This window comes from Pelodiscus sinensis, chromosome 3 (genome assembly GCF_052426305.1).
Source record: "Pelodiscus sinensis isolate ZL-2025 chromosome 3, ASM5242630v1, whole genome shotgun sequence".
Classification (NCBI taxonomy): Eukaryota; Metazoa; Chordata; order Testudines; family Trionychidae; genus Pelodiscus; species Pelodiscus sinensis.
Window position 1 is genome coordinate 190,163,836 of NC_143054.1, and position 26,763 is coordinate 190,190,598.

Below are 26,763 nucleotides of genomic sequence, written 5' to 3' on the forward strand. Positions count from 1 at the left end.
CCCCCCTAGTTCGAACTAGGGGAGTAATGTATGCATACCGAACTTGCTAATGAAGCCCGGAATTTGAATTTCCCGGGCTTCATTAGCATAAAGCCGGCTCCGCCATTTTTAAAAGCCGGCTAGTGCGAACCCCGTGCCGCGCGGCTACACGCGGCACGGGCTAGATAGTTCGAACTACGTAGCCATTCCGATCTATCTGTACACCTCGTTCCACGAGGCGTACAGATAGTTCGGAATAACTACGTAGTTCGAACTATCTAGCCCGTGCCGCGTGTAGCCGCGCGGCACGGGGTTCGCACTAGCCGGCTTTTAAAAATGGCGGAGCCGGCTTTATGCTAATGAAGCCCGGGAAATTCAAATCCCGGGCTTCATTAGCAAGTTCGGTATGCATACATTACCCCCCTAGTTCGAACTAGGGGGGTAGTGTAGACATACCCTGAGAATGGTTAACCAGTCAGTTATACACCTACCTTACAGTAGCCCCATCTAAGTTGTATTTGCCTAGTTTATTGATAAGAAGATCATGTGAGACCGTATCAGTAGTTTACCTCACTTATGGAGATGAGATTAACGTCTACGTAGAGCAAGGCCTTCTCAGCTTTTGCTCCCAGGCTGTGGAATTATCTTTAACATGGTGCCAATGTTAGCATTGTTTTGGTGTCAGGCTAAAGCCACCTTTTTTACTCATGCTTTTATTAGTGTTTGAATCTATATGTGTATGTTCCTCCTCTCGAGACTTTTTAGCAGGTTTTATGTCCCTCTGGGGTCTCATATTTTAATTTTTTATATACATTTGTATCGTATTTTAAAAAATTTGTAAGCCACCTTGAATATTTTAAATAGAGAGGTGAGGTAAAAATATTTTAAATAAATAAATAAATAATAAGACTATGCTTAATGTATAAACATATGTATTTAGAATAAAAGAGGGTAAGGAGTTGCAACCAAGTACACATGAAATTTCATTTATTAATCCGAATATAAATTATACATGATACTTTGGAAAAAGACAACTTAATATCCATATAATGTTTATCAAAAATAGTAAACCAGTTTTCAAAAATATATACAACTTATTTTTTCAGGAAGCACTGAATGAAAGTCAACTAGTGGCAATGCAAAATACATTTTCTTCACAAGGTAATAGATTTGGTTGTAAGTTCATATCTTTTATGCATCCCCTCAATTCATGGAGAGTGTTGAATATTAAGATAGTATTTACTAGAACTATACAAGCTTTCTACAAGGTAAACATTTATTAGTAAATAATTTAAGCAATGTAAGCGTGAAAGGTTCTCATGTATTTGTGAAATTCTCATGTATTTGTGATATACCATGTCCATTCCACGTACCACCTCTAGTTAATGCAATACTGTTGGCAGTCAAAATGCTGTTGATTGTCAAAATGTTGATCTAATATATCTGTTCTATCTCTAATTGATTTAAAAACACCACAACACATTATCTTAAAAAATGGCATTCATAATACAAAGGAAATTGCAATCTCATGCTGAACAGTAAGAGGACGATCCTCGTGTGGAGGATCCTCTCCTCACATACAGCTCTCCTATTATGTTCATAATAGCAAAACACTAAGGATGAAATCTTGGCCTCATCCAAATCAATGGATGTTTGTGATTGATTTATATGTGGCTAAGATTTCACAATTCAGCAAAATATTTAAGCACATATTTAATTTTGAGCATGCACTAAAGTCTATCAACATGCAGCAAAGTGCTTAAGTTTTTAAGTTGATGCTTAAATTCTTTGCTAAATTTGGGGCTCAAAATGCATTGGTCACTAAAATTGCATTTAGGCAATATTTTATATGCTAGAAAAAAAGATTTTAAAATAATCTTTCCAAAAGTATAAGAGGTAACAGAGTAATTTTAGACAACATTTGATACAACCAGTTCAAAACAGATTCTTCATAGAATAGGTACAGATTGGACCTCCCTAGTCCAGCCCCCTCAGTAGCGGAGTGATGCAAACCAGGGAGTTTGCCAGACCAGGAGAGGTCAAAGCTCCCCTGTTGGCCACCAGCCCCACTCCCAGGCTTCCCTTCAGGCTGTGGGGCTCCCCAGGCAGGGAATCCCTTTCCCTCCCTGGCCACTGTTGGCCCTGCTGCCACTGGGGCTTCCCAGGGCAAATGTTCTCCGGCCACCACTGGCCCCGCTGTGGCTGGGGTTCCTGGGGGCTTGGGCTCCCCAGCCACTGCTGACCTTGCTCCTGCTGGGGCTCCCCAGGGTTAGAGCTCCCTGGCCACCACTGCTTCTGCTGCCACCAGGTCTCCCTGGGGCTGAGCTGGCCCAGCCACCACTGGCTCAGTCGGGACTCCCCAGCCACTGCTGGTACCATCAAGGTTCCTTGGCTGCTGGACTCCCAAGTGGCTCCCTATCCCAGCCTCCAGGGCTCTTTGGTCCAGCAAGCATGGATATTACCAGATCAGAGAATCTTGGATTTGAGAGGTTGAACCTGTGGTAACAGAGAGAAGGCAAAAAAATGACTGGTTAATAAAAGTTCAATTTTCTATTAAGCATAAACAGGAGCGTCCAAAATATATTATTATATTCAGTCCAAAAAGAATTCTAAAAATGCATCACAAATGTACTCCCTTTTAAGAGCACGCTTCGTTTCCAAAACAATGCAGCATGTCCCACTCTAGGAAGAATAGAAGAGAAAATGCTTCAGACAGAGTTTTTCAGGATCAAATCAAAGCAGACTCATTATAGTTATTATATACTTTAGAACCTCTTTGAATACACAGTCTCATGCATACATATTCACTTATTCTCCACAATGATACATCCATTATCTCCATGGTAAAAGAACAATGTTTTCAAAGCTTTCAACAACAGTGAAATTGAGAGCCTAAAGATAATATTTGCAAAAAAATAAGGCCCTTTGCTGAAGAAACAAACTGGTTCTTAATAATGATAAATTGAGAGGGTGAAACATTAGCGCTCAGCCGAAAGCAGATTGTCCCAATGGAGAGGAAGCATAAAAGTACCTTTTTATGTGATCAATATTACATAGTTTACAATGTTGTAATGTGTATGTGTCAGAACAGTTGTTCACAGCTTTTCCAGTATAGTGTACCCATTTCAGGAGTCTGATTTGTTTTGTGTACCACCAAGTTTCACCTCACTTAAAACTATTTGCTTACAAAATCAGACATTAAAAACAAAAGTGTCCCAGCACACTATTACTAAAAAATTGCTTACTTTCTGATTTTGTTTGTAGGAAATTTTACTTTGTGCTGATTTTGCTAGTGTTTTTATATAGCCTGCTGTAAAACTGGGCAAATATATAGATGAATTGATGTACTCCCTGAAAGACCTCTGTAAGTCCCCAGGGGTACACTTACCCCAGGGTGAGACCCACTGTGTCAGGATGCTTTGTATATATGAGGGGTGGCCAACCCATTACAGATGAAGAGCTAAAATACTGGTAGATACAGCGCAAAGAGCCAAGGAAAAGAATTTGTTCAGCAAAAAAAAAAAAAAAAAAAAAGCGCTACCCCTCTTTCAGAGCCATGTGTGGCCCAAGCAGGCTTCTGTTGGCTGCAGCATCAGATCTCAAGCCAAGCAGCACCCTGCCCAGACAAGGAAAAAAAAGGGTCAGAGCAGTGGACTGTGAGAACAGCTGCGGGTGCGGGAGCTGCAATTTTTTCTTTGAAGAGCCGCACACAGCTCACAAACCGCAGGTTGGCCGTCCCACTATATATTATTACTAGCAGATGTACTCGGCATTGTGAAGTAATTTTTTTTTACTTTGTGTAAAATAAAAGGAAAATGTACATACTTTATTTAAATTATTATACTTTTCAAAAATGAAGGAAAAAAGTTTGTATTCATAAAAGAAAGTGATTCAAACATTAGATAGAGCTTGTTGGTAGGCAGTAGCTGTGTTTTTTCTGTATTTTGCTAGAATAAAAAGGGGTGGGATGTAGGAGTAAGGGCACAGTGTAGGAGGTGCAGGATTCAGGGCAGGGAGCTCAGTGCAGTGGTCTGGCAGGAAGGATGTAACCCTTCTTCTGAGTACTGCCGGCAGCAGCCAGGGCAGGGTTCAATATCTAGGGGTCCCCTTTCATCCATCTAACACAGAACTGGCTCGAGCCCCCACCCAGTAGCCTGGGAAACTCACACACCCTTGGGTGCCTCTGAGAGGCAATGCTTCCCCACTTGCAAGCACAGAGTCTAAGTGTAGAAAAGAAACTTTTAATGAAAGAGGGAGAGAAGTTACATGGCATTAACTTGGAAAAATACCACGAACAGAGTTCATAACCCCCCACAAGTAACCGTCCCAGCTCAAATGGATTGAACAATGTCCTTTGCCTCTCAGACTCTCTAGTCCAACAGTGTAAGGGTTCCATTCACTTACCCAAACTTTCTCCGTACCCTACTTCAAATGCCTCGCTTACAGCTCTGTCCAGTCAGTGTGGACCCTGACACATCACCCTGATGACTCCTCTCATTGAGTCTGAGGCCATGCCACCTTTGTGCTGCTCCTGTAGTCTGCTTGCTCCACCTGCCACTGCTCCTACTGGCTGCTCGCCAGTCATTCCCTCCAGCCACTCCGCTGGCCACTTACCACTGCTCCTACAGGCCACCCACTGGTCGTTCCTGCCAGCCACTTCACTGGCCGCTGGCCACCCGCCACTGCGTCTACCAGCTGCCCACCAGTTGCTCCTGCCAGCAGTCTTGCTGGCTGCAATGGGTTTGGCTCTAGGCCAAACCAGTGATTTCAGCTTTTAGTGATTTCAATTCTTTAGCTACCCCCTAGGCTGGCAAAAGATTCCAGCTTCCACTAAAATAGCAAAAAGACTCCTGATGGAATCTGCTTTAGGTCTATCCTTAGAACAGGAGGGAAAAGAAACAGGTTGAACCAGTCTTACAGCTTACACCTGGCAGGCATGAAGCAGACTGGCTCAAACCCTTTCCCCCCAACTCAGTTCACTCCACTCTGGAAGGGGAGGCTTGTTCATCTGACACCCCTTATAGTGATGATGTCTTTCCTGCAAGCACTGGTGTCATATTTTACAGTTCCCACATTTACGGGTGGCATGGTTTCTGAGCCCACAATCGTCCAAATTAGTTACAGTACATCACATTCCGTTCTAACAACCGATCCTCCATCAGCCCTGGCTGAATTGGATCTACATAACCACACTCCGGATTCCTTCCCCATCCCAGGATGAGCTGTATTTACATATCAACAGCTAATTGTCTTGCAGGGCTGCATTTCAAGCAGTCCTTTAGACCCCTGGCTTACAGGGAGAAGGGGGTGCTTACTGAGGTTGCCCAGGGTTGTGAGGGTGGCACTGCCCGAGCAGTGGCTCCTGCCAGGTGGCTGGCCCTGGCCTCCAACTTGTCCAGGATGGGTGGCTCTGGGGGCCAGCCCCAGCTTCTAGCTGCCTCCCATCGTGCAGCTGCTTAGGAGGGGGTGCACTTTGGGGGTTGCTCTCATCCTCCAGTGCCCCCTGTCCTGGGGGACAGCACTCCTGGGGCTGGCCCTGGCCTCTAGCTGCTCTCTCCCTTCCTCCCCCCAGCCTGATTCCCAGGCATGGTCTCTCTTTAGGGGGGATTTCCTGGGGAGACAGGCTGTACTTCCCAGCCCTGGGACCTTGGAACAAAAGGGAGACCATGGCAGCAGAGCCGCTGGTCAGGCAGGCTCCCATCCATCTGATACTCTGCAGTGTAACTGTCCTCCACGCTTGCTGACCCCTTTGCTCTGCAGTATTGCTGGCCTCCGATCAGCCCCTTCTTTTTCCATGTTATGAAAAACAGTCCCATTCTGTGCACTTCGCATTCTCCGGGCATGACCAAACCCTGGCCCTACTTTAAGTTAGGAAGCTGCATATCAAATTTGGTGGTCCTAGCTCTTACCGTTTTTTAGGAGGAGTTCTTGAACAAACTGACTCAAGGAGAGAGGGAGAGACAGATGCACTCTAAAATAGAGATAGAGATAGATGTGGAAAGATCCCAGGGCTCAACAGTAGCCCAAAAACTCTCCAAGTGGATCTCAAACTGCATCAGACAGTGTTACTAAGTTTATAACACAACTCCACCAGACTCTATTAATACATACTCCACAATGTCAATCTCTTCATCCATCACCTTCTTCAAGAATATCCCTATCTACGGGTACGTCTACATTTGCAGCCTATTTCAGAATAGGGCTGCAAATGTAGTTATTTGGAATTGTAAATCAAGCCCAGGATTTAAATATCCCACGCTTGATTTGCATTTTCCCGGCCGGGCGCCACTTTTGAAATTTACAAGCCCAGAATAACTGCCCACGTCTACATGTGTCAGTGAAACAGGCGTTCAAAATAAAGCCCTATTTCAAACTACCTATTAAACCTCATTGCAGGAGGAATAATAGAGGAACTCAGCACCTGCAGTGCAGGATGAATCTTTTATGGGCCTCAGTACCCAGATTGTAGTCCCACTCCCTGAGGGGTAGAGAGCACAGAGGAGCACCCACTGACAAAAACAAAAGTCAGCACCTGTACTCCGTGGTGCTGTCATTTGTAAGTGAACCAACTCCAAAGTCCCAGCCCTCCAGAGGGAATACTGTTTAGGAGGCACTTACACTGGAGCACTCCCATAGGGACACTACTCTAAGTAGTGTGCTACCAATCATTCTTCAAGACAGGGGTGACTGGTGAAGAAGGATGCAGGAGGGGCACCTCCCCCCAATACCCTTCATGTAACTTCTCTCCATGCAGCCCAGGAGAGGGACAGGATAATGGCAGGGACATTTGACTACCTGTATTTCTTTTCTTCAGTATCAGTGTTTGCAACTACCTGAACTCATGGACAAATGGATTTTGAATCTCTAATCTAAACTGAGTCAAAAAGAGAAAAATTTCAGAAACAGCAACTGTATAAGAAGAATATTTGATCTAGTTAAAATGTTTTTTTTAATTTTTAATAATAGTAAATTTATATGTTTGTGTACACTACAGTGGAAGATCTGTCTAGGAGAAAGAAGAATGAGGAACAAGGACATCACCTTTATAAAAAGAGCATCAAAATACTGAAACATTCCAAAAGCAAAAAAGAGAAGGAGAAGTAAGTTTATACTCTAGTATGTGGGCCTAAATCAATAATAAAGATAATAATGTGCTTTAAAGACAAACAAGAACATGCACAAACTGAGGAGTTTGCAGTCTAGGCTTCAGTCCTATGTGAGTTTTATCCTACTGTACAGTTCCTGGCACAGATAGTCACTGACATCAGTAGAACCCTGAGAGTGGAAAAATATTACTGGGCATAACTTTTGACAGGATTGAGACTGATGATATTGAGTTCAACATTACTGAATATTTCAATTCTAGACTGATTGGCATTTAACTGGAATTTTGCATTCTACATTGGAAAAACAGTGAAAAGACACACATGTCAGCAAAAAAATCAATTTGATTCAAATTAAGTCTAAAAGTTGTGGAAAAATTCTCGTAAATTAAATAAAAAAGTCTGTTTGCCCTGGCAGGCTCCTGGGAGCTGGCGGACTGCTCCTGGGGAGCGGTGGAGGGCTGACTGGCAGTGGCTTGCTGGCTCATGTTTTGGGGCCACTGGGTCGGGGCAGTGACTGCTGGCTCTGGGCTGGCAGGCTTGGAGGTGGCACAGGCACTGTGTCCAGAGTCAACCCCTTTAAGAGCCCCAGGGAGGGGGAAGGAGAGGAGTGTTCTTTGTTGATGCTGGAGTGGCCACCAGGGTTCCCTGGGAAGGCTGGAGGCCCCCTATTTCGAAATAAGTGTCTACACAGCACTTATTTTGAAATAGCTATTTCGAATTTGGCGTTATTCCTCTTGGAATGAGGTTTACCAAATTCGAAATATGCGCTCCGCTATTTTGAATTAATTTTGAAATAGTAGTTTGGCTGTGTAGATGCTAGTAAAGTTACTTTGAAATAACGGCTGTTATTTCAAAATAACTTTGCTGTGTAGACACACCCTGATATTTCTGGAAAATTCTCTAGCCATTGCATCTTCTATATCTCAAGTGAGTTATAAGAATCTATGATTTTATGATTCTATGAAAGCAGCAGCCTCACCACAATAGTTTCAGGTTGGCTAGCACTATATTTGTGGCAAACAAACTATGCACCTGAAAAGTTTCACCCAGCTCTATTTATCACATGAATTTGAAGTTACTGTTCAAAGAAGGTTGCTGCAAAGAAAGAAACTGAAACTTCTCTGCTATCAAAGAAGGATCTGTTAGTTAGTTTTCAGGAGTACAAAATAGAAATTAGTACATGAACAAGTACATTTCAGTTGCTTAATCTCCTCTTGGAGATACAAAGTCTCAGAGGGATAGCCAATGTTAGTCTATAACTTTAAAAACAATTAGCAGTCCTGTGGCACCTTAGGATACGTCTATACTACAGAGCCACTTCCAACCAGACACGTTTTTTTGGCATCCTTGTAAACCTCATTTTATGAGGAAGAAGGGATGTTCCAAAATAAGGGTTTTTTCCAACATTTGGCCCTGTGTAAATGGGCCAAATGTCGGAAAAGCCTCTTTCGGAAGAAAAATGGAAAAAAATACGCAAATTGTGGTTTGCAGTTTTTCTGACTTTTCTTTGTAGTGTAGATATAGCCTTAGAGACTAGGTGTCACAGGACTGCTCATTATTCTTAGAGATATAGTTACTGTATATGAGATGAGAAATTAAGATCAGATGATTAAGCCTGAATTCCATATTATTGAATCAGAGCTTACCAACTCCTTACCAAAGCAGCAGATATGGGACATTTAAAAGCTATGGAGAAACTGGCTGATGCTTTGCTGTTTGGGTATCATGGTCTTCAAAATATAACTGCAGCTGTGACATTATATGAGACTTTGGCTGAAAAAGGATCTCATAAAGGCCAAACTGTAAGTAGGGTTTTGGGGGGTGGGAGTTAAGTGGATAAAGTTTTAAATAGGACATTGCTCAAATGAAAAGCTTATTAATATTTGAAAAGCAGTAAAGTGTGGTCTACTTCCTTTGCCTATATATTGGTATATTGTGGGACCACCCAACAATTGAGTATTAATCAAATTTGTTTTAATCATTCTCTAGCTAAATCCACTTTAAATGGTAGCACCAGATTACAACTGGAATTTTATAAATTTACTTGACTTTTCGTTATATATGTTGTTTGTTTTGTTTTTAAAACTTTATTCATGTTGCACAATTGACATAAACTAGTCACTCTCACTTACTGGTATGTTTGTAGTCAGTTTAACTTTCTCAAGCACTAGGAATAAAGTGCAATTTGAGAGGTCTATATGCTCCAGGCAATGTTTAATTAGAAACATATTCAAGTATCAGAGGGGTAGCCATGTTAGTCTGAATCTGAATAAACAACAAGAAGTCCTGTGGCACCTTATAGATTAACAGATTAATTGGAGCATAAATTTATGTGAGCAAAGACCCACTTCGTCAGATGCATGTAGTGGAAATTGCAGAGGTAGGTATAAACAGGGCTCAACAAATAACGTAATCTACTCACCCGTGGCGAGTAGATTACAACCCGGAAGAGCCGGCGCAGAACAACATACGCATGCGCAGAGCGTAGAACCATGCAGCTGGCGAGCGGGGCTTGCAGCCACTTGGCAAGCCCTGGGTATAAATATACAGGCACATAAACAGAAAGGAGTACCAATCAAGAGGAAGGCCAGAGATAACGAGGTCAATTCAGTCAGGGAGGATGTCGCCCACTTCTAGCATCAGGAATGGTAACATACAAAAACCTTTAGGAGAACACTTCAGTCTCCCTGGACACACAGTAGTGGATTTAAAAGTAGTCTTCCTGCAACAAAAAAACTTCAAAAACAGACTTCAAAGAGAAACTGCAGAGCTAAAATTCATTTGCAAATTTGACACTATCAGATTAGGATTAAACAAAGACTGTGAATGGCTAGCCAACTACAAATGTAGTTTCTCTTCTCTTGGTGTTCATACCTCTACATCAGCAGCTAGAAGTGGGCCACAGCCTCCCTGACTAAACTGACCTTGTTATCTCTGGCCTTCCTCTTGATTGGTACTCCTTTCTGTTCATGTGCCTGTATATTTATACCTGCCTCTGGAATTTCGACTACATGCATCTGACTAAATGGGTCTTTTCCCACAAAAGCTTATGCTCCAATAAATCTGTTAGGGTATGTCTACACTAGCCCCCTAGTTCGAACTAGGGAGGCTAATGTAGGATTTCGAAGTTGCAAATGAAGCCCGGGATTTAAATATTCCGGGCTTCATTTGCATCTGCCCGGGTGCTGCCATTTTTAAATCCCCCGTAGTCCTAACTCCGTGCCCGCGGCTACACGCGGCACAGAGTAGGTAGTTCGAATTAGGATCTCTAATTCAAACTGCTGTTACTCCTCGTGGAACGAGGTATACCAGTAGTTCGAATTAGAGATCCTAATTTGAACTACCTACTCCGTGCCGTGTGTAGCTGCAGGCACGAAGTTCGGACTAAGGGGGATTTAAAAATTGTGGCGCCCAGGAAGATGCAAATGAAGCCCAGGATATTTAAATCCCGGGCTTCATTTGCAACTTTGAATGCCTACATTAGCCTCCCTAGTTCAAAGTAGGGGGCTAGTGTAGACATACCCTCAGTCTATAAGGTGCCACACGACTTCTCGTTGTTATTTTACAAATATATTGTTTTCCATTACTATATCTTTAACTTTTAAATCTAATTTTTCAGACTAACCCACCACCTACTAGTAACTTGATTATTTTTAACTGTGGATATTTGTACACAGATGCTGAAAATTATGTTTAGTTGTTGCAGTTGTAGCTAGTGACATTATCCAGAATTTTAACTTTCTGCTAGACAATCGTAGTTTTCATTAAAAATACAAAATATTGTATCATTACATGATGGGGAACTTTGAGTTGCTTAATCTCCACTATTACACACCAGATGTCACTGGAAGGAATTTTGCAGGGGAGTAAATCCACATGTCTTTTAGCTACAAGGGCTAACAGGACTCCTTTCAAACCTAATGGACCTGACCCAGTTGCTAAGATTGTCTACAGAACCATGCTAGATTCTGAATCATTCACATCACCTTAGGACCTACTGTATCACCTCCATAATATGCTTAATCTACGTTCACACAATGGCAATAAATAACCAGGACCACTTGAATAGTAGACCCAATTCATCAAGATAAACCACATAATTTTAATCATAATACAACAATGAATAAGTCATCCAACCTTTCTGGATGATTCATATGTCCTTGAATTGACTATTATGTTAAAAAAGGTATGTAAAGTAGCATACACAAAAGCAGTGTGATACCCTTTGTATTAGATGTCAGTTAAGACGTACCCAGATGCTAGACATAGATTTGTTTGGGTGCATCCACCTATTGAGAGGTATCTGGAATAAAATGAATTGGTAAACAAAAATTCTCAGACCATCCCACCTCTCACTCTGATGTTTACATAAATGTATTGTGATCTTGTTATGCTTAGGTATCCTTGTTGTCACATTTGCTACTTCAATAGCCTTGTTAAGGATATCTTGTGTTTGCTTCAAATCTCATGGCAATAATGGAACTAATCAATGTGGCTTTTTATTCAAACTAAACAGAAGACATAGTCTGTCTTATTTGAAGTAAGTCTGGAAACAGTGTGTTAGCATAGGTCCTGGAACTAGTGGGGCTGCCATTCCCTGCCTTGAAGTAGTTTCCCTGCCTTGAAGCGGTTTCCATTATATACAGGGTTTACAGTTTGGCTAAATGGCTCTCAGCACCCCCAGTATAAAAACTGCTTCAGCACCCCAGTGTGTTAGTGTGACTGGTGCCTGGAATGGACCACACTGAAAATGTGAAACACAGGGCAGACTACAAGAAATTGGGCAGACATTCCCCTAAAACTGGTGGGTTATTCTATAATGAGATTCATCAAGCCAGTAACAAAAGAGATTCTCTAGTGCTGCCCTGGTTAACAAGAAGTCAAATGCAGTCACCTTTAGGTATTCCAGCCTTTGGATCTCATGCAGACAAGTTGATCTAATATAGTGAAAGGTTATTGAAAACTCTATTTACCATATGTGATCCCAAAGGACCAGACACTTACCCTGGGTCAATGTATGGCTCAGATCTTACCAAAATATCACAATGTCAACCCATCCTTAGAAAGCTAACAAAAAATTATTAAGAAAAAATAATTATTGAACAGGTAAAAGATTCTATAAATTAAAAATGCTTATGAGGTCCTTATACCAGGTTTGTAGCAGTGAGAGATGAGGCTGCACATTTGTAAAAGTCTGTTTGGAATTATCACAAAAGGTTAAAATCCAAATGTAGCTTAGATGTAAAGTCAGAGTATTTCCCTGCATTTTCCAAAGCAGTCCAAATAACTACATTACCTTACACTTATCCACACAAGAACCTCTTCAAAGAACTCTGATGGATTAGTAAGACATGATTTCCCTTTACAGAAACCATGTTGACTTTTGCCCAACAAATTATGTTCTTCTATCTGTCTGACAATTTTATTCTTTGCTATTGTTTCAACTAATTTGCCCGGTACTGACATTAGACTTACCTGTCTGTAACTGCCGGGATCGCCTCTAGAGCCTTTTTTAAATATTGGTGTTACATTAGCTATCTTCCAGTCATTGGGTACAGAAGCTGATTTAAAGGATAGGTTACAAACCATAGTTAATAGTTCCGCAATTTCACATTTGAGTTCTTTCAGAACACTTGAGTGAATGCCATCTGGTCCCGGTGACTTGTTATTGTTAAGTTTATCAATTAATTCCAAAACCTCCTCTAATGACACTCCAGTCTGTGACAAGTCCTCAGATTTGTCACCTACAAAGGACGGGTCAGGTTTGGGAATCTCCCTAACATTCTCAGCCAGGAAGACTGAAGCAAAAAATTCATTTAGTTTCTCCGCAATGACTTCATCGTCGTCAAGTGCTTCTTTTGTATCTCGATTGTCCAGGGGCCTCACTGTTTTTTTAGCAGGCTTCCTGCTTCTGATGTACTTTAAAAAAAATTTGTTGTTATCTTTTGAATTTTGGGCTAGCTGTTCTTCAAACTCCATTTTGGCTTTTCTTATTACTTTTTTACACTTAATTTGACAATGTTTATGCTCCTTTCTATTTCCCTCACTAGGATTTGACTTCCACATTTTAAAAGATGTCTTTTTATCTCTCACTGCTTCTTTTACGTGATTGTTTAGCTACAGTGGCTCTTTTTTAGTTCTTCTACTATGTTTTATTAATTTGGGGTATACAATTAAGTTGGGCCTCTATTATGGTGTCTTTGAAAAGTGTCCATGCAGCTTGCAGGGATTTTACTTTAGTCATTGTACCTTTTAATTTCTGTTTAACTAACCTCCTCATTTTTGCATAGTTCCCCTTTCTGAAATTAAATGCCACAGTGTTGGGCTGCTGAGGTGTTCTTCCCACCACAGGAATGTTAAATGTTATTATATTATGGTCACTATTTCCAAGCGGTCCTGTTATAGTTACCTCTTGGACCAGATCCTACGTGCCACTCAGGACTAAATCGAGAATTGTCTCTCCCCTTGTGGGTTCCTGTACCAACTGCTCCAAGAAGCAGTCATTTAAGGTATCAAGAAATTTTGTCTCTACATCTCGTCCCGAGGTGACATGTACCCAGTCAATATGGGGATAGTTGAAATCCCCCACTATTATTGAGTTCTTTGTTTTGATAGCCTCTCTAATCTCCCTTAGCATTTCATAGTCACTATTACTGTCCTGGTCAGGTGGTTGATAGTAGATCCCTACTGTTATATTCTTATTAGAGCAGGGAATTACTATCCATAGCGATTCTATGGAACATGTTGATTCATTTAAGATTTTTACTTCATTTGATTCCAAATTTTCTTTCACACATAGTGCCACTCCTCCACCTACAAGACCCATTCTGTCCTTCCGATATATTTTGTACCCTGGAATGATTGTGTCCCATTGATTGTCCTTACTCCACCAGGTTTCTGTGATGCCTATTATATCAGTATCCTCCTTTAACACAAGGCACTCTAGTTCACCCATGTTAGTTTTTAGACTTCTAGAATTTGTGTACAAACACTTTAAAAACTTGTCACTGTTTATTTGTCTGCCCTTTTCTGATGTGTGAGATTCTTTTTTATGTGAATGTTTTTCGTCTGATCTGTCCCATACTTTATCCTCTTCCATCCTCTCCTCTTGACTAAAACCTAGAGAACCTCTATCAATAGACTCTCCTCTAAGGCTACGTCTAGACTGCAAGTCTCTTTCGAAAGAGGCTTTTTCGAAAGATACTTTCAAAAAAGAGTGTCAAGAGTGCAAGCAGTACTTTTGAAAAAGCAAGCCGCTTTTTCGAAAGAGAGCACCCAGGCAGTCTGGATGCTCTCTTTCGAAAAAGCCCTGTTTGCATTCAAGAACGCCTTTTTTCAAAAGAGCACTTTTGAAAAAAGGCGTTCTTCCTCGTGAAATGAGGAGTACCGCCTTTGAAAGAAAAGCCACGTTCTTTCAATTTAATTTCAAAAGAACGCGGCTGTAGACTAGACACAGGTGAAGTTTTTTCGAAAAAACCCTGCAGTCTAGACACAGCCTAAGAGATGTCCCTGTCCGATCCACTTGCTCCTCTGCACCAATTGGCTTTACCCCATCTCTTAGTTTAAAAACTGCTCTGTGACCTTTTTAATGTTAAGTGCCAGCAGTCTGGATCTACTTTGGTTTAGGTGGAGCCCATCCTTCCTCTATAGGCTCCCCCTATCCCAAAAGTTTCCCCAGTTCCTTATAAAGCTAAACCCCTTCTCCCTACACCATTGTCTCATCCATGCATTGAGACTCTGATGCTCTGCCTGCCTGCCTAGCCCTGAGTGTGGAACTGGAAGCATTTCTGAGAATGCCACCATAGAGGTCCTGGATTTCAGTCTCTTTCCTAGCAGCCTAAATTTGGCCTCCAGGACATTTCTGCTACCTTTCCCTATGTCATTGGTACCTACATGTACCACGACCACCGGCTCCTCTGCAGCACTACACATAAGTCTATCTAGATGCCTCGAGAGATCCGCAACCTTCGCACCAGGTAGGCAAGTCACCATACGGTTCTTTTGGTCATCGCAAACCTATCTATCTACATTTCTAATGATCAAATCTACCATTACTAACAACTGCCTTTTCCTACTGACTGGAGTTCCCTCCCCCAGAGAGGTAACCTCAGTGTGAGAGGATACCCCAACATCTGGAAGGAGGTCCCAACTATGGGAAGGTTTCCCTCTGTTCCCATTGACTGCTCTCCTTCCCTGAGTCTTTCATCCTCCTTAACAGCTCAGGGGCTGTTGGACCAGAGGTGGGACAATTCTGCAGTGTCCCGGAAAGCCTCAACTACATACCTCTCTGCCTCCCTCAGCTCCTCCAGTTCAGCCACCCTGACCTCCAAAGCCCATACATGGTCTCTGAGGGTCAGGAGCTCCTTGCACCGAATGCACACGTACGCCACCCACCCATAGGACAGGTAATCATACATGCTACACTGAGTACAATAAACAGGATAGCCCCCACTGTGCTGCTGGGCTTCTGCCTGAATTCTCTCCTACAGCTACCTAGGTTATTGATAGGTTTTCTAGTTAAATCAGGAAGTTTTGATTAAAACCTTTAAACTAAACTATAAAGACTAGCAAGTGTACCTTGGCCCCTTTCCAACTCCCTCTCAAAACTCCCTGGTCACTGACTCACTGCTTTATAAAGCCCTGCCCTTCCTGATAGCCCCGCCCTCTGACTAAGGCTCAGCCAATTAACAGAGGCTTCTATACTTCAAACCTTCAACCACTTACCTCAAGGGTCCCGTGTTTGCCCCTCCTTTACCTGGAGAACTCCCTCTCAAAACTCCCTGTTTGCTGCTTCTGTTCACAAAGCCACTCACAGTCAGCTCTCTGTGCTGTTCCTCTCTGGAGGGGCAGTACTGAAGACAAAGCCAAGGTGAGCATGACTTTAAGCCAGATTTGCACCCTCCAAATTCAAGGCTTCTGTGGGGGCCAAAATGCAACTCAGGAAGCCTTGGGAGCAATTCAGAATTACAGCAGACTCCCTTCTGCTACCAATGGCTTGTACGGGATGTGTGGTACCACCCTTCGTGGTCTATTCCCACTAGGGCTTCCTCTATTCTGGAATTTTCAGGTGAACTAATGGTATATAGGTATAGGACAGGGATGGGGAACCCTTTTTAGGTTGGGGGCCACTGACACACAGAAAAATCAGTCAGGGGCTGCACACAAGTGAGAAACTAAAAACAAACAAACAAAAAACCCATCCCCAGCATGGGTTCCCCAATGCTGGGGGGTTCCCCGAGCCTCAGAGGCCAGATCCAGTCAACCAAGGGGCTGCATCTGGTCCCCAGACCTTAGGTTCCCCACCACTGGTATAGGGACTAGTAGTATTAGTTGAAGACATTCACCTTTGTTTCCTCTTAGAAATGCCAGAATCTAGAGATCATCAGGGTGAAATTCAAGATGCATTCATGTTAACATTTTATTGTCTTTTGTTTGTTGAATTTCCTTCATTAACACCTAATTTCCATGGTGACAGGCTCTACAAAAGAGAATAGAAATTTTTGAAACACATTAAATCATTTATAATCTCCGCACAATATTCAGTCTAAGTGCTATTCTGCCAGCTCTGGCTCAGAATAGCAATAGTGCTTATGTCCATTGGAATTCTGTAAATCCTATTAAAATAATTTACCAACTCATAAATGATACAATAGCAAAATATAGCTACAAATTAAATTATGATGTTTTATTGTCTTGGGCCAGTGCCATAGTCTAGTACTATAGATGGCTTTTCCATTTATTTATCTGAGAGAATTAAGTTACAGAACTGATTTTATAGATTAAGAGATTCCAGGGCCAAAGTACCTAATGGAAAACACCTGGGGCAACATTATAATAATCAGATGAAGCTAATGGCTATAAACTAGTCCAAAATACTCAGCATCAACATTGACCCTGACACTGCTCTGCAGAACTACTAGGTAAAGAAGATCTATAAACTACCATTAAGCCCTTTCCTATGTCATTCTGTGACTTGCGCATTACATGGACATGTAACTGCCAACAGGCAGATTCCAACATGGGACTTTTGGTAGTTTCGTGTAGGAGCCCCGAGTTTGAGCTATAAAGCCAGGTGGCTTGCAGCTTAGGCCATAGAGCTCACTTATTCTTCTCTCTCACTGTAAGTGGTCTAAGTACCACTACATGGGATAGTGAATTGCACCCCATACATGTGTGGGTTACAGACACACTCTATGAGATCCTGTTTTATTCCACAACTGAACACAACATTTACACAAATGCATAACTGTAGTCTGTAAGCATATATTTAAGTGTTTTGCTGAGTCAAGGACTTAGATTAGTGATTAATACTTTATATAAGCCTAACATGCACACCTGACAGGTAACAAAAAAGGAAGCATTTTAGCAAGTTACTAAATGAAGACTGCATAACCCCAGTTAGTAGAGTTTTAACTCTTTAAAAGCTCATTGAAAATCAGAAAAGAAATAAAATAAATCAGGAAGCGTCTGATACAGTTTGTATGAACAAAACAAATGACCACACTTAAATAAATGTTCTAACATTTGCTTTTATTTTGGAGCTGCAGGCTTTAGGATTTATGTTTTCATATGGCATAGGCATGGAGTATAATCCAGCCAAGGTAAGAAAAATTAAAAATTGATATGCTAGTCTTTGAAAAATTAAAGAAATGATTTACCAAAATACCATTGGTTTTGTTTTTTCATTCCTTGTATAATATTTTGTTTCTGTGTTTTAGGCTCTTGTTTATTACACATTTGCAAGTCTTGGAGGAAATTTGATATCCAAGATGATTTTGGTTTGTAAATTATATATTTGGCAGCTCTATTTCTTGTTCTCCATACAATAATCCAAAATTTAAAGAATAAGAAAAATATCAGTTAATTATTGTTTTAGGGATACCGTTACTGGGTTGGAATAAATGTTCCAAGAAATTGTGAAACAGCACTTACAAATTACAGGAAAGTGGCATATTTAGGTAAGTGGTCCATATGTCATTACTGTTGTCATATCTCATTTTAGAGCAAATGAAAAATATTATGTGAAGTGAAGAAAGACAATTTTTCATTCATAACGAGTAATTACACCAGATTCTGTTATCAGATGCACAGATGTAACTTTCATTAAGAGCAATAAAAGCTGTGCACATTTATTTAAGTGTAGAGTTTAAGCTATGTAATATTGCCATCTCATGAGTTCTATCAATTGTCTGTACTTTCATATAGTGCCATAGTTAAAATAATATTTTGGAAACATGGTAGGCACATCACAATCAAAGTTCTAAGACAGCTTTCATTGGAAGTCTGCTTTTGACATCCCCATCTCCACAAAAGGAAGTGAATCAAGCCACTACCTGGACATCATTGGCTATGCTGCTTTCCAGGCAGTGCCACCAATTTAAGGGACTGATGGCATAAAGGAGGTTGCTGTTACCCTGCATCACTGCAAACTTAAACCTTAGACAAATTGCTACTGGGCTCTCCTGTCCTAATCATGGAAACTACTATGACACTGGAACTTTAGAAGCTCCGTAATTATGTAGCTGCCAAACCACAATCAAGCTTCAAGAAAACTATATGTAAGTCACCAATCCAGCCAATGTAGCAGTAGCTTGTGTTACCTGCATTTCTTCACTGGGGTTAGAGGCAAAATCCATTCAGCCATTTGAGTTATGAGTTTGCCCAAACATTTTCCTCTTCATAACTGAACATGTCCAGTATCAGCTGGAAGCAGGGGTCGGGGTATGTTTTATCTTACATTCCAAAACCATATATTGTTATGAATAAGTTTGTTATGGAAACAGATGACACTCTCCAGTATACTTGTTGAAGGAGGGCAGAGGTAGGGGGAAAAGTTAACACTGATGTTAAAATGTTCACTGTTTTTTGAACTCCCAATGTTTTGAACCCCCAAAGTTTCACTGTCATTTGTTAGACTGTAACATTGTTACTTTTTTAAAGTGACATTCTCAACTTTAACTTTTTAACTTTAATTTATCTGGGTAAAGATATTCTTTCTCTGTGACTTATAATGTGATCTTTACATAATATTCTGTAAGAAAAATGAAAAATCAACTTTTCATACCTGAAAGTCATATACACCAAATTAAAGAATCTTGTATTATTATTAATTTGTCATATTTTTCCCATTTATCAATTTTGTTCTTAAAACAGCATCTATAAAATGCCACTTATTGCTATGCTCTTAGCAATAATTATTGACCTTAATGTACAAGTTATTAAAGTAATTTTTATATTTTACTTTTAGTTCCTCAAATACATACAAATCATCTTTATGGGAGAGGCATAAATGCAGCAATAACCAGTACATTTCTGGCAGGAATGAATGTGATTTCAGTAAACATAGTTGTCATTTCTAAGGGCAGTCCATATTGGCCTTCCATCTACATGACATAATACCAAGATGCAAATCTAGGCACTATTGCTTTTTCCAAGTTCTTTACTTTTGTTCTGCTTCACATAAAACAAATAGCAGAAGTTTCTTCATCTTCTCCTCACTTTCTATAGTTATTCATTTTTATTTCTCAACTTACTAGTTGAAATTCAGTCCTACATTAAATATTGCAACTGGTGTGAGGATTTCCCATCAGCTCTTTGAAGTGTCTTTTCAATTTACTAATCTAATGGGTTTGCTTGTCATGTTTCCTCCATTGCTGCTGCTACATAAGATCTAGACAGCAAAGGCAGATATAATTTTTTTCTGAATTTAGCACTGTATAAATTATGCTAGAACCAAACAACAATATCTAAAAAAGCAAAAATATATCCATAGAGGCCTGTTCAATAGAATCACTTTATTTTTATAAGTGAGCAATACCCTTCTGAATAGCATAACAATTACTAAAACTATAGGGCTGAGTCCCTTGCTCGCTATGCTCGCCAACACCCCTCCCCCCCAGTCACCAAGGCCACACTACCCCTGTTTTTCCTCCTTCCCACATCATTGCACCAGTCCCGGCTCTCCCCTCCTCCACCCCAGTGTCTGTGCCAGTCCTGGCTCTCCCCTCCTCCTCACTTCCCCATCACACCATCCCTGGCTCTCCCCTCCTCCTCACCCCCCTGCTGCACCAGCCCTGGCTCTCCCACCCTGGCCGCCAGGGAGGGCTGAGCCAAGGTAGTTCCGGCTCTCCCTGCAGCTGCTGAGGAGGTGAAGGATGAGCCAGAGCTGCAGCGTGGCAGCCCTGGCTTTCCATGTGGCCCATGAAGAAGTCCAGGCCAGGAGTGGTTGGGGCTTGGCTCCTGGGGACTTTGATGACATGATGATGTTATTGTGTCATCCTGCAGGAATTTTTTTGTATATAGAAAGAAAAGAAAGATGTGTAGTACTGGATGTTATACTTGGTTCTACTTTATTTGGCTAACCAGGTTTTTTTTGCATAATTTTATATAACCCTATGTAATGTACTAGCCACATTAATAATCTCTATATTGCTAAATATAATATTTTCGTATTATACTCTTGTCATTTTTATTAAAAGTTGCTGATAAACTAAAAAAAAATGAAGATATGCTAGTAGAAAAAGTGAGACTGGTGGAAAAATCAGAAAATTTGAGTTCTAACAATGACTTCTTAGACTGGGATGTACACCAATACTACAAGTTTTTGGCTGATAGAGGAGACACACAGATACAGGTAATGTATAAAACTAGGATACTTTTTTTCTGGAAAACTATTCACTTATGGGGACAGGACAGTATTCATGAAGTACAAATATTTTGTCATATGGACCTTATCCTGCAGCACTCAACTCAATGGAAACAGGATTTGGACACACAAGGAAAGTGGGTACATTCCTTGGTATGGGGAAATCCCTAAATGGCATTGAACCATTTGTTTCCATTGGAATCCATGCAAACACAAAGGATCTGATTGCAGAATTAAGGCCTTAGAATGTCAGGCCTTTAGGCATGGATCACATATTTGTGCAGTGTCTCATACAGTGGGGTGCCAACCTTGATTAGAGTTTCTGGGTATTAAGATAAAATGCAGAAAAGACATGGTATTTTATTAGGTTAAGCCAAAACTATAACAATATTTATTTCATCATATGAAAGCATTCAAGGTATGCTATTTGCTCAGAAGTTTCTGCTCATGGTGAATTTATGGCATTTTTTCTGGGATTTCAGAAAGACAGAGAATGTTGCTGAAATACATTGTTTTGAATAATTATTTCTAGGTATATCTTGGTCAATTACATCTTGCAGGAAGGAAAGGACTAGAGAAAGATCATTCTGTAGGTATATTTAAATAAGAGCTGAAGATTTAATCTTGCAACATTAGTTTTAACTATAACCAGTTTATTTGCATATATGAATATTCTGCACTAAACTATAGTCATTTAACTTTATTGATTCTGTAAATTAAAACTCCCATTATGACTTTATTCTACAGGGTTTCACTTAGCATGGTTATGAAGGTGAATGGGCTCAGACAGACTATCTGGGCTCCATAATTATCTCAGCACCCCAAAGCAGCCAAAAAAGTTTCAGTGCACTATTACTGCATATAAATGTGTATGAGAAAGGAAGGAATCAAAGACAAGTTTCTTTCCTAATCCTGTGGGGAGAAGAGTAAGTAAGGCAGTTAGTCTCTTCCCTTTCTATTCTTGCCTGTCAGAGTAGAAGATGAGATGAATTTTGGCCTCTGGGGTAGTGCAGCTTCTTAGGGTCCTCAGAAATTCAAAGAACTAAGCAGTTCTTTATGCTTAAGACTGACATTGTAAGAAGACATATACTGTAATTCATGTACATATAAAAAGCACTGATGACATTTTGTGCTTATCTGAGAGTTTTTAGGCACAAAGCTGACATTGACGATTGTGGGAGGGGAAGGCAAAATAATGTTTCTGAAAGATAATCACATTATGGAGAACACTATTGGTCACGTGCATTGTAACAAAAATTTGTAAAAACTCGTTCATATGGCCTCTATGCTGACAATTTGTTCCTATCTATGTGTGCTTAGGTAATGGATCTAGATGCTCTGTTCTGACCTTTGATTCAGCCATTACTCACCTATCATACCAGACCAAGGCCCTGATTCTGCAAAGATTAATGTGCATAAACAGTCCTGAGTGGGACTACATATGGGCATACATTTATGATAATGTGTAAGCACTATCATAAATTTTCAGTGTTGTGAGGCTTTCTGGTCTGACTAAATCATGAGCAGTTTCAATGTTATGCAAAACATTTGTCTTGGTTGAATTTACAAAAAACACCTTTTTCAAGTGAAAAATGTAACTTTGTTATTGCTTTTTATTCAGAAAGCTTTCTACTATTTCCTAAAGGCAGCAAAAGCAGGGAATACACATGGCATGGCACTCCTGGGAAAGGTACGTCTTACTTTTCATGAGATTAATTTAGTAACTTGCAATGGTCAAGGACTAGATAATGACTAAACTTAAAGTAGATACCCAGTGTGTACAGGCAGTAGCACCTTCACTCTGCTTCCCCATGCAGCAACCCCATATTGTAGCACAGAGATCCTGTGGGCAAAGCAGGCGCCATACAACTGCTAGTCCCTACTGTGAGCTAATGAGTAAGAAGGGACAGGAGGGGGCAGCATCAGAACACAGTGGTGGTGAGCCCATATATGGGGTGGGGGTGGATGAATTTTTGACACCTGGTTAGGGGTGTAGCAAATTATCCTTTCTCCTCCACCTACCCCAATCCTCAGAGTGAGGAAGTAGAACTATCCCTAACACATTTAGGGGGGGAGGGATAGCTCAGTGGTTTGAGCATTGGCCTGCTAAATGCAGGGTTTTGAGTATAATCCTTGTGGGGGTCATTCAGGGATCTGGGGTAAATCTGTCAGAGATGGTATTTGGTCCTGCCATAAGAGCAGGGGACTGGACTTGATGACCTCACAAGGTCCTTTCCACTTCTGGACAGCTGCATGGCAGTGGGTGGCTGTCCCTTTGCTCCAGCTAGAGCTGGGGCATGCAAGGTGAGGTTGTCCCAGCTGGGGCAGCCTCGCTAGCTGGAAGTCAGCCAATGAAGTTGACTAATTCAAGAAACCATGCCTATTCAAGCCAACATTTAAATACATGTTTTACTTTAAGAGGATGCTCAACTCCTCTTGACTTCAATTAAGCCCTCTCCAGAAGTATAATTGTGAACTTATATGGCTATTAGGTCATCTTTTACCTAGCATTCTGAGAAATCAGATCAAGGAAATTTAGATAAAGCAATAAGCCCAAAAACTAAGCTAAGAATTGGTTGGGTTTTTTTAATGTCACAGGTTTCTTTTATTATTTTACTTCTAAATGTAATAACTGGCTAGTAGTAAAATGTTAAAAGAGACATTTTGAAACTGTAACTATTACTTAACTAAGACCCTGTGGATGTGGACCCTGTCTAATGCTTCTATGAACTTTTCTGGTATTTTAGGACTTTGTAGGAGGCAAAAATAATTTTGAATATAGGTTAGGTTTTATTTGTGTATTGTATGTGCTGATTGCATTTCTTAGCCTGTTTACTGGAGACATTCAGAATATAGTGCTGCAGTGAACAACATTTTTAGTTTTTGTTTGCACATCACCTTTTAATGCTAATGCTAATGTTTGATTATAGCAACAAGCTGAATCACTACTCATGATGAAGTAATTTAAATTACACATTATGCTCTCTATTTTCTGTATAATGATAGAGGTCAAAATATCCATCAGGTCAGGCTGTCTTTCCAGTATGAAATAACATGTATTAAGTGCCATAGTGAAACCTGAACAAAGTTGAAAACTTCTCTTTATAACCCCCACAGCTTTGGTATACATTAAACCAAGATTCAGATTTGTAAAAGTGAAGGTCTAGGACTGAAACATGTTACTCAGAGATGCACACTCAGTCCCTGGCACAAAATTCAATGAAGGTGTGTGTGTGAGTATGTGTGAGAGCAGTTAGATGTTGCTAATCATTCTTTCCAGCATACACATGGCAAGTAGGAAAATGGTGTCATTGGTTGCTAATGTTTGCAGAAATGACCTTATTCCTCTTCTAAACTGTCACACCAATGTCTCTGAATATGTTCATCTTCAAATAATCTTAATTCCTTGACTTAAAAAAGTAAAACTGGGAAGTAGATGAAGTAAACAGTTTAATGGTGTACATGTGTTAATGAGGCATTCCGTGCAGAAATGACACCATCCAGTCAAATCCCTCTTTGTGTCTGTTATTACTCTAGTCATTTCCAATACGGAGAAAATTGTGGGAAATGGAAAATTGAAAAAAAATGGAATGTGGTTCTCTATCAACGAGTCTAAATTTATAATTAATTACATAGCAATTGAAAAGGACTTCTAACGCAATGCTTTTTTGTATTCATTACATTAGGACATGGCTACTGAAAATTTTGCAGTTTAATTTTATTTGATCTCATATTATTTAAAGTCATGCACCTTGTTAATTATTCCTTGTTTTAGTATTCTTTCTTCCACAACGTTTAAAATATATATAAAAAAGATTTGTTAATAATCTGTGGGTGCTATAGTGGCACATATCCGAAGAAGTGCATGTGACCTCAATGTTGGTGCACTAAACAAAACTCACTCTGCTCATGGATGGACATTCTTAGAGGGAACACTGTTCATAGGTCTACAAGCTACCTAGGCTGAGATTTTCCAAAGGGAAACATGCTTTTGAAATCATGCGTCCATTGTTGGATGTGCATTTGAGATGCCTTATGAAGGCTAATTTCCAGAGGTAGATGTTGGCTACTTTCTGAACATCATCTCCCTATAAGATGTCTCTGTTTGGGCACTCTAAAGGAGGCACACAAAAATCACAAGTCACTTTTGAAAATCTTGGTCTCAGAAGTTATTGCGAATAACCAAAAGGCTTTTTAAAGAAAACAAATTAAATACAAGTAACTAACATGATTCTATTAGTGTGTACACAGTATAAATCATTTTAGAAAATTAAACCAGTCAGAAAAACTCATAAGTGGGAGTGAACTGGCAAAGTTCTGTTCTGAATTACACCTGTACATTGGCTTTACTGGAGATGTCCAAGTGGAAGTAGGAGCAGACATTGTTCCACTGTTTATAATTTTTATGAAAAACTGGATAGGCAGGGATTCATAAAACATATCTAAGGAGCAAATATCTCTTTTTCTTTGTACTGACCAGATGTTTTTAGAAGGAAGTGTTGCAGTGACACAGAGTAATGCTTCTGCATTTAAGTACTTCACAATGGCAGCTGAAAAGGTGAATAATCTGGTTTTATATAATATTTTAAAAGTGTATTTGATTAACGCATCAATTAGTGTGTAAATTACAGGAGAAAAGCATGTAATCAATTTCTTACATTTGATGGGAATATTGTTCAGTTATAGATTTTTAAGAAGTAGGTAAATATAGCACACTTCCGAAGCCTATAAAATATAACCCAGTGTTATGCAGTTGGTAATGTTAAAGGTAATGGAAGAACAAGCAGAAAAGTTGAAGTAGAAACAGGAGGTAGAACTGTCATTGTTCATGTATAAACTAAATGCCCAGTTCTGGAAGATGCTAATCATCCTCAGCTCTCACTAAAGTCCAAGGCATTACAAGAACTCACTAAGTGGTCTCATATTGTATAGAACGAATGAAAAGTATCGGGTTGCCTATTAAAGTACTATTATTCTATGTCCTGGTTTTAAGGAGATGCTGGATATTGGCAGAAGACAAGTACTTCTTACAACTGAGATAGTAAGATAGAACTGCCTTTGTCAGGGCTGATCCCCACTCTGGCACTCCAAGTGCAGAAGTTGGGGGCCCACAAAGACTTTAAATATACCTTGCCCACTACAAGCACTGGTTATAAAAACTTCCTCCAGAATCACAAATGCACAGATTTGCGGGGGGCTGGAGGAACGGGGGGTCGCTACCACCATCAAATGATTTTTATCCCTAAAACCATGGGCAAACACTTAAATTCTCCCCCATGGATACCCCAAGCTCTTCTGCCACAAGAGTGCATGAAAAAAGGAGAGAGACAAACAAACTGCAGTTCCTAACTGTCAGGGTAGTCAAACACTGGAATAAATTGCCCAGGGAGGTTGTGGAGACTCCATCTGTGGAGATATTTAAGAGTAGGTTAGATAAATGTCTATCAGGAACAGTCTAGACAGTATTTGGTCCTGCCATGAGAGCAGGAGACTGGACTCGATGACCTCTCGAGGTTCCTTCCATTCCTAGTATTCTATGATTCTATGATAATTTCATCTGGTGACCCCTAGTTCTTATGTTACTGGAACAAATAAATAACTTCCTTACTCACTTTCTCCATACCTGTCATGATTTTTATAGACCTCTATCATATTCCCTCTTAGTCTCCTCTTTTCTAAGCTGAAAAATTCCAATCTTTTGAATCTCTCTTCACATGGCAGCCATTCCAAACCCTTTAGAATAAAATCCACAAGTTCTGATGTTCTCATTCTGTCAAAACATCATCAGAAACAAACCATCTCCACAAAAGTTTCATTTTGACAAACTGGCAAATGCTGATGAAAAAAGCATTTCATCAGAATGTTGTCTGCCACTAATCCAGATACTTGGGGACCCCTGTATAGTGTCCAAAATTGAAGGTTGCTACAATATATGTGTCAGAATCCCATTTTCCAGTGGGAGGGGAAATACCTGCACAATCAGAGCATTTCCTGCATGTGTCCCTAAGAGCCTATCAGGGCCTATTTTTTTGT

At 40.4% G+C, this 26,763-nt stretch overlaps 1 protein-coding gene across 7 annotated transcripts in view; it reads left to right on the plus strand.

The window, feature by feature from the left end:
* The window catches only part of SEL1L2 (SEL1L2 adaptor subunit of SYVN1 ubiquitin ligase), a 63,421-nt gene that overhangs the window by 15,875 nt on the left and 20,783 nt on the right, over positions 1–26,763 (plus strand). For 6 of the 7 annotated variants that reach the window (XR_016349025.1, XR_016349026.1, XM_025180472.3 and 3 more), the window contains exons 3-12: positions 1,086–1,140; positions 6,974–7,079; positions 8,725–8,887; positions 17,633–17,686; positions 17,804–17,863; positions 17,962–18,043; positions 20,564–20,718; positions 21,263–21,319; positions 22,352–22,420; positions 25,211–25,288. Coding sequence is in view for 5 of the 7 variants with exons in the window: in XM_025180472.3 (XP_025036257.3) it covers positions 1,086–1,140; positions 6,974–7,079; positions 8,725–8,887; positions 17,633–17,686; positions 17,804–17,863; positions 17,962–18,043; positions 20,564–20,718; positions 21,263–21,319; positions 22,352–22,420; positions 25,211–25,288 (879 nt within the window). In the remaining 2 variants the exon portion in view is untranslated. The remainder of the gene's footprint in view (positions 1–1,085; positions 1,141–6,973; positions 7,080–8,724; positions 8,888–17,632; positions 17,687–17,803; positions 17,864–17,961; positions 18,044–20,563; positions 20,719–21,262; positions 21,320–22,351; positions 22,421–25,210; positions 25,289–26,763) is intronic. The other variant, XM_089776904.1, reaches the window with a different exon arrangement.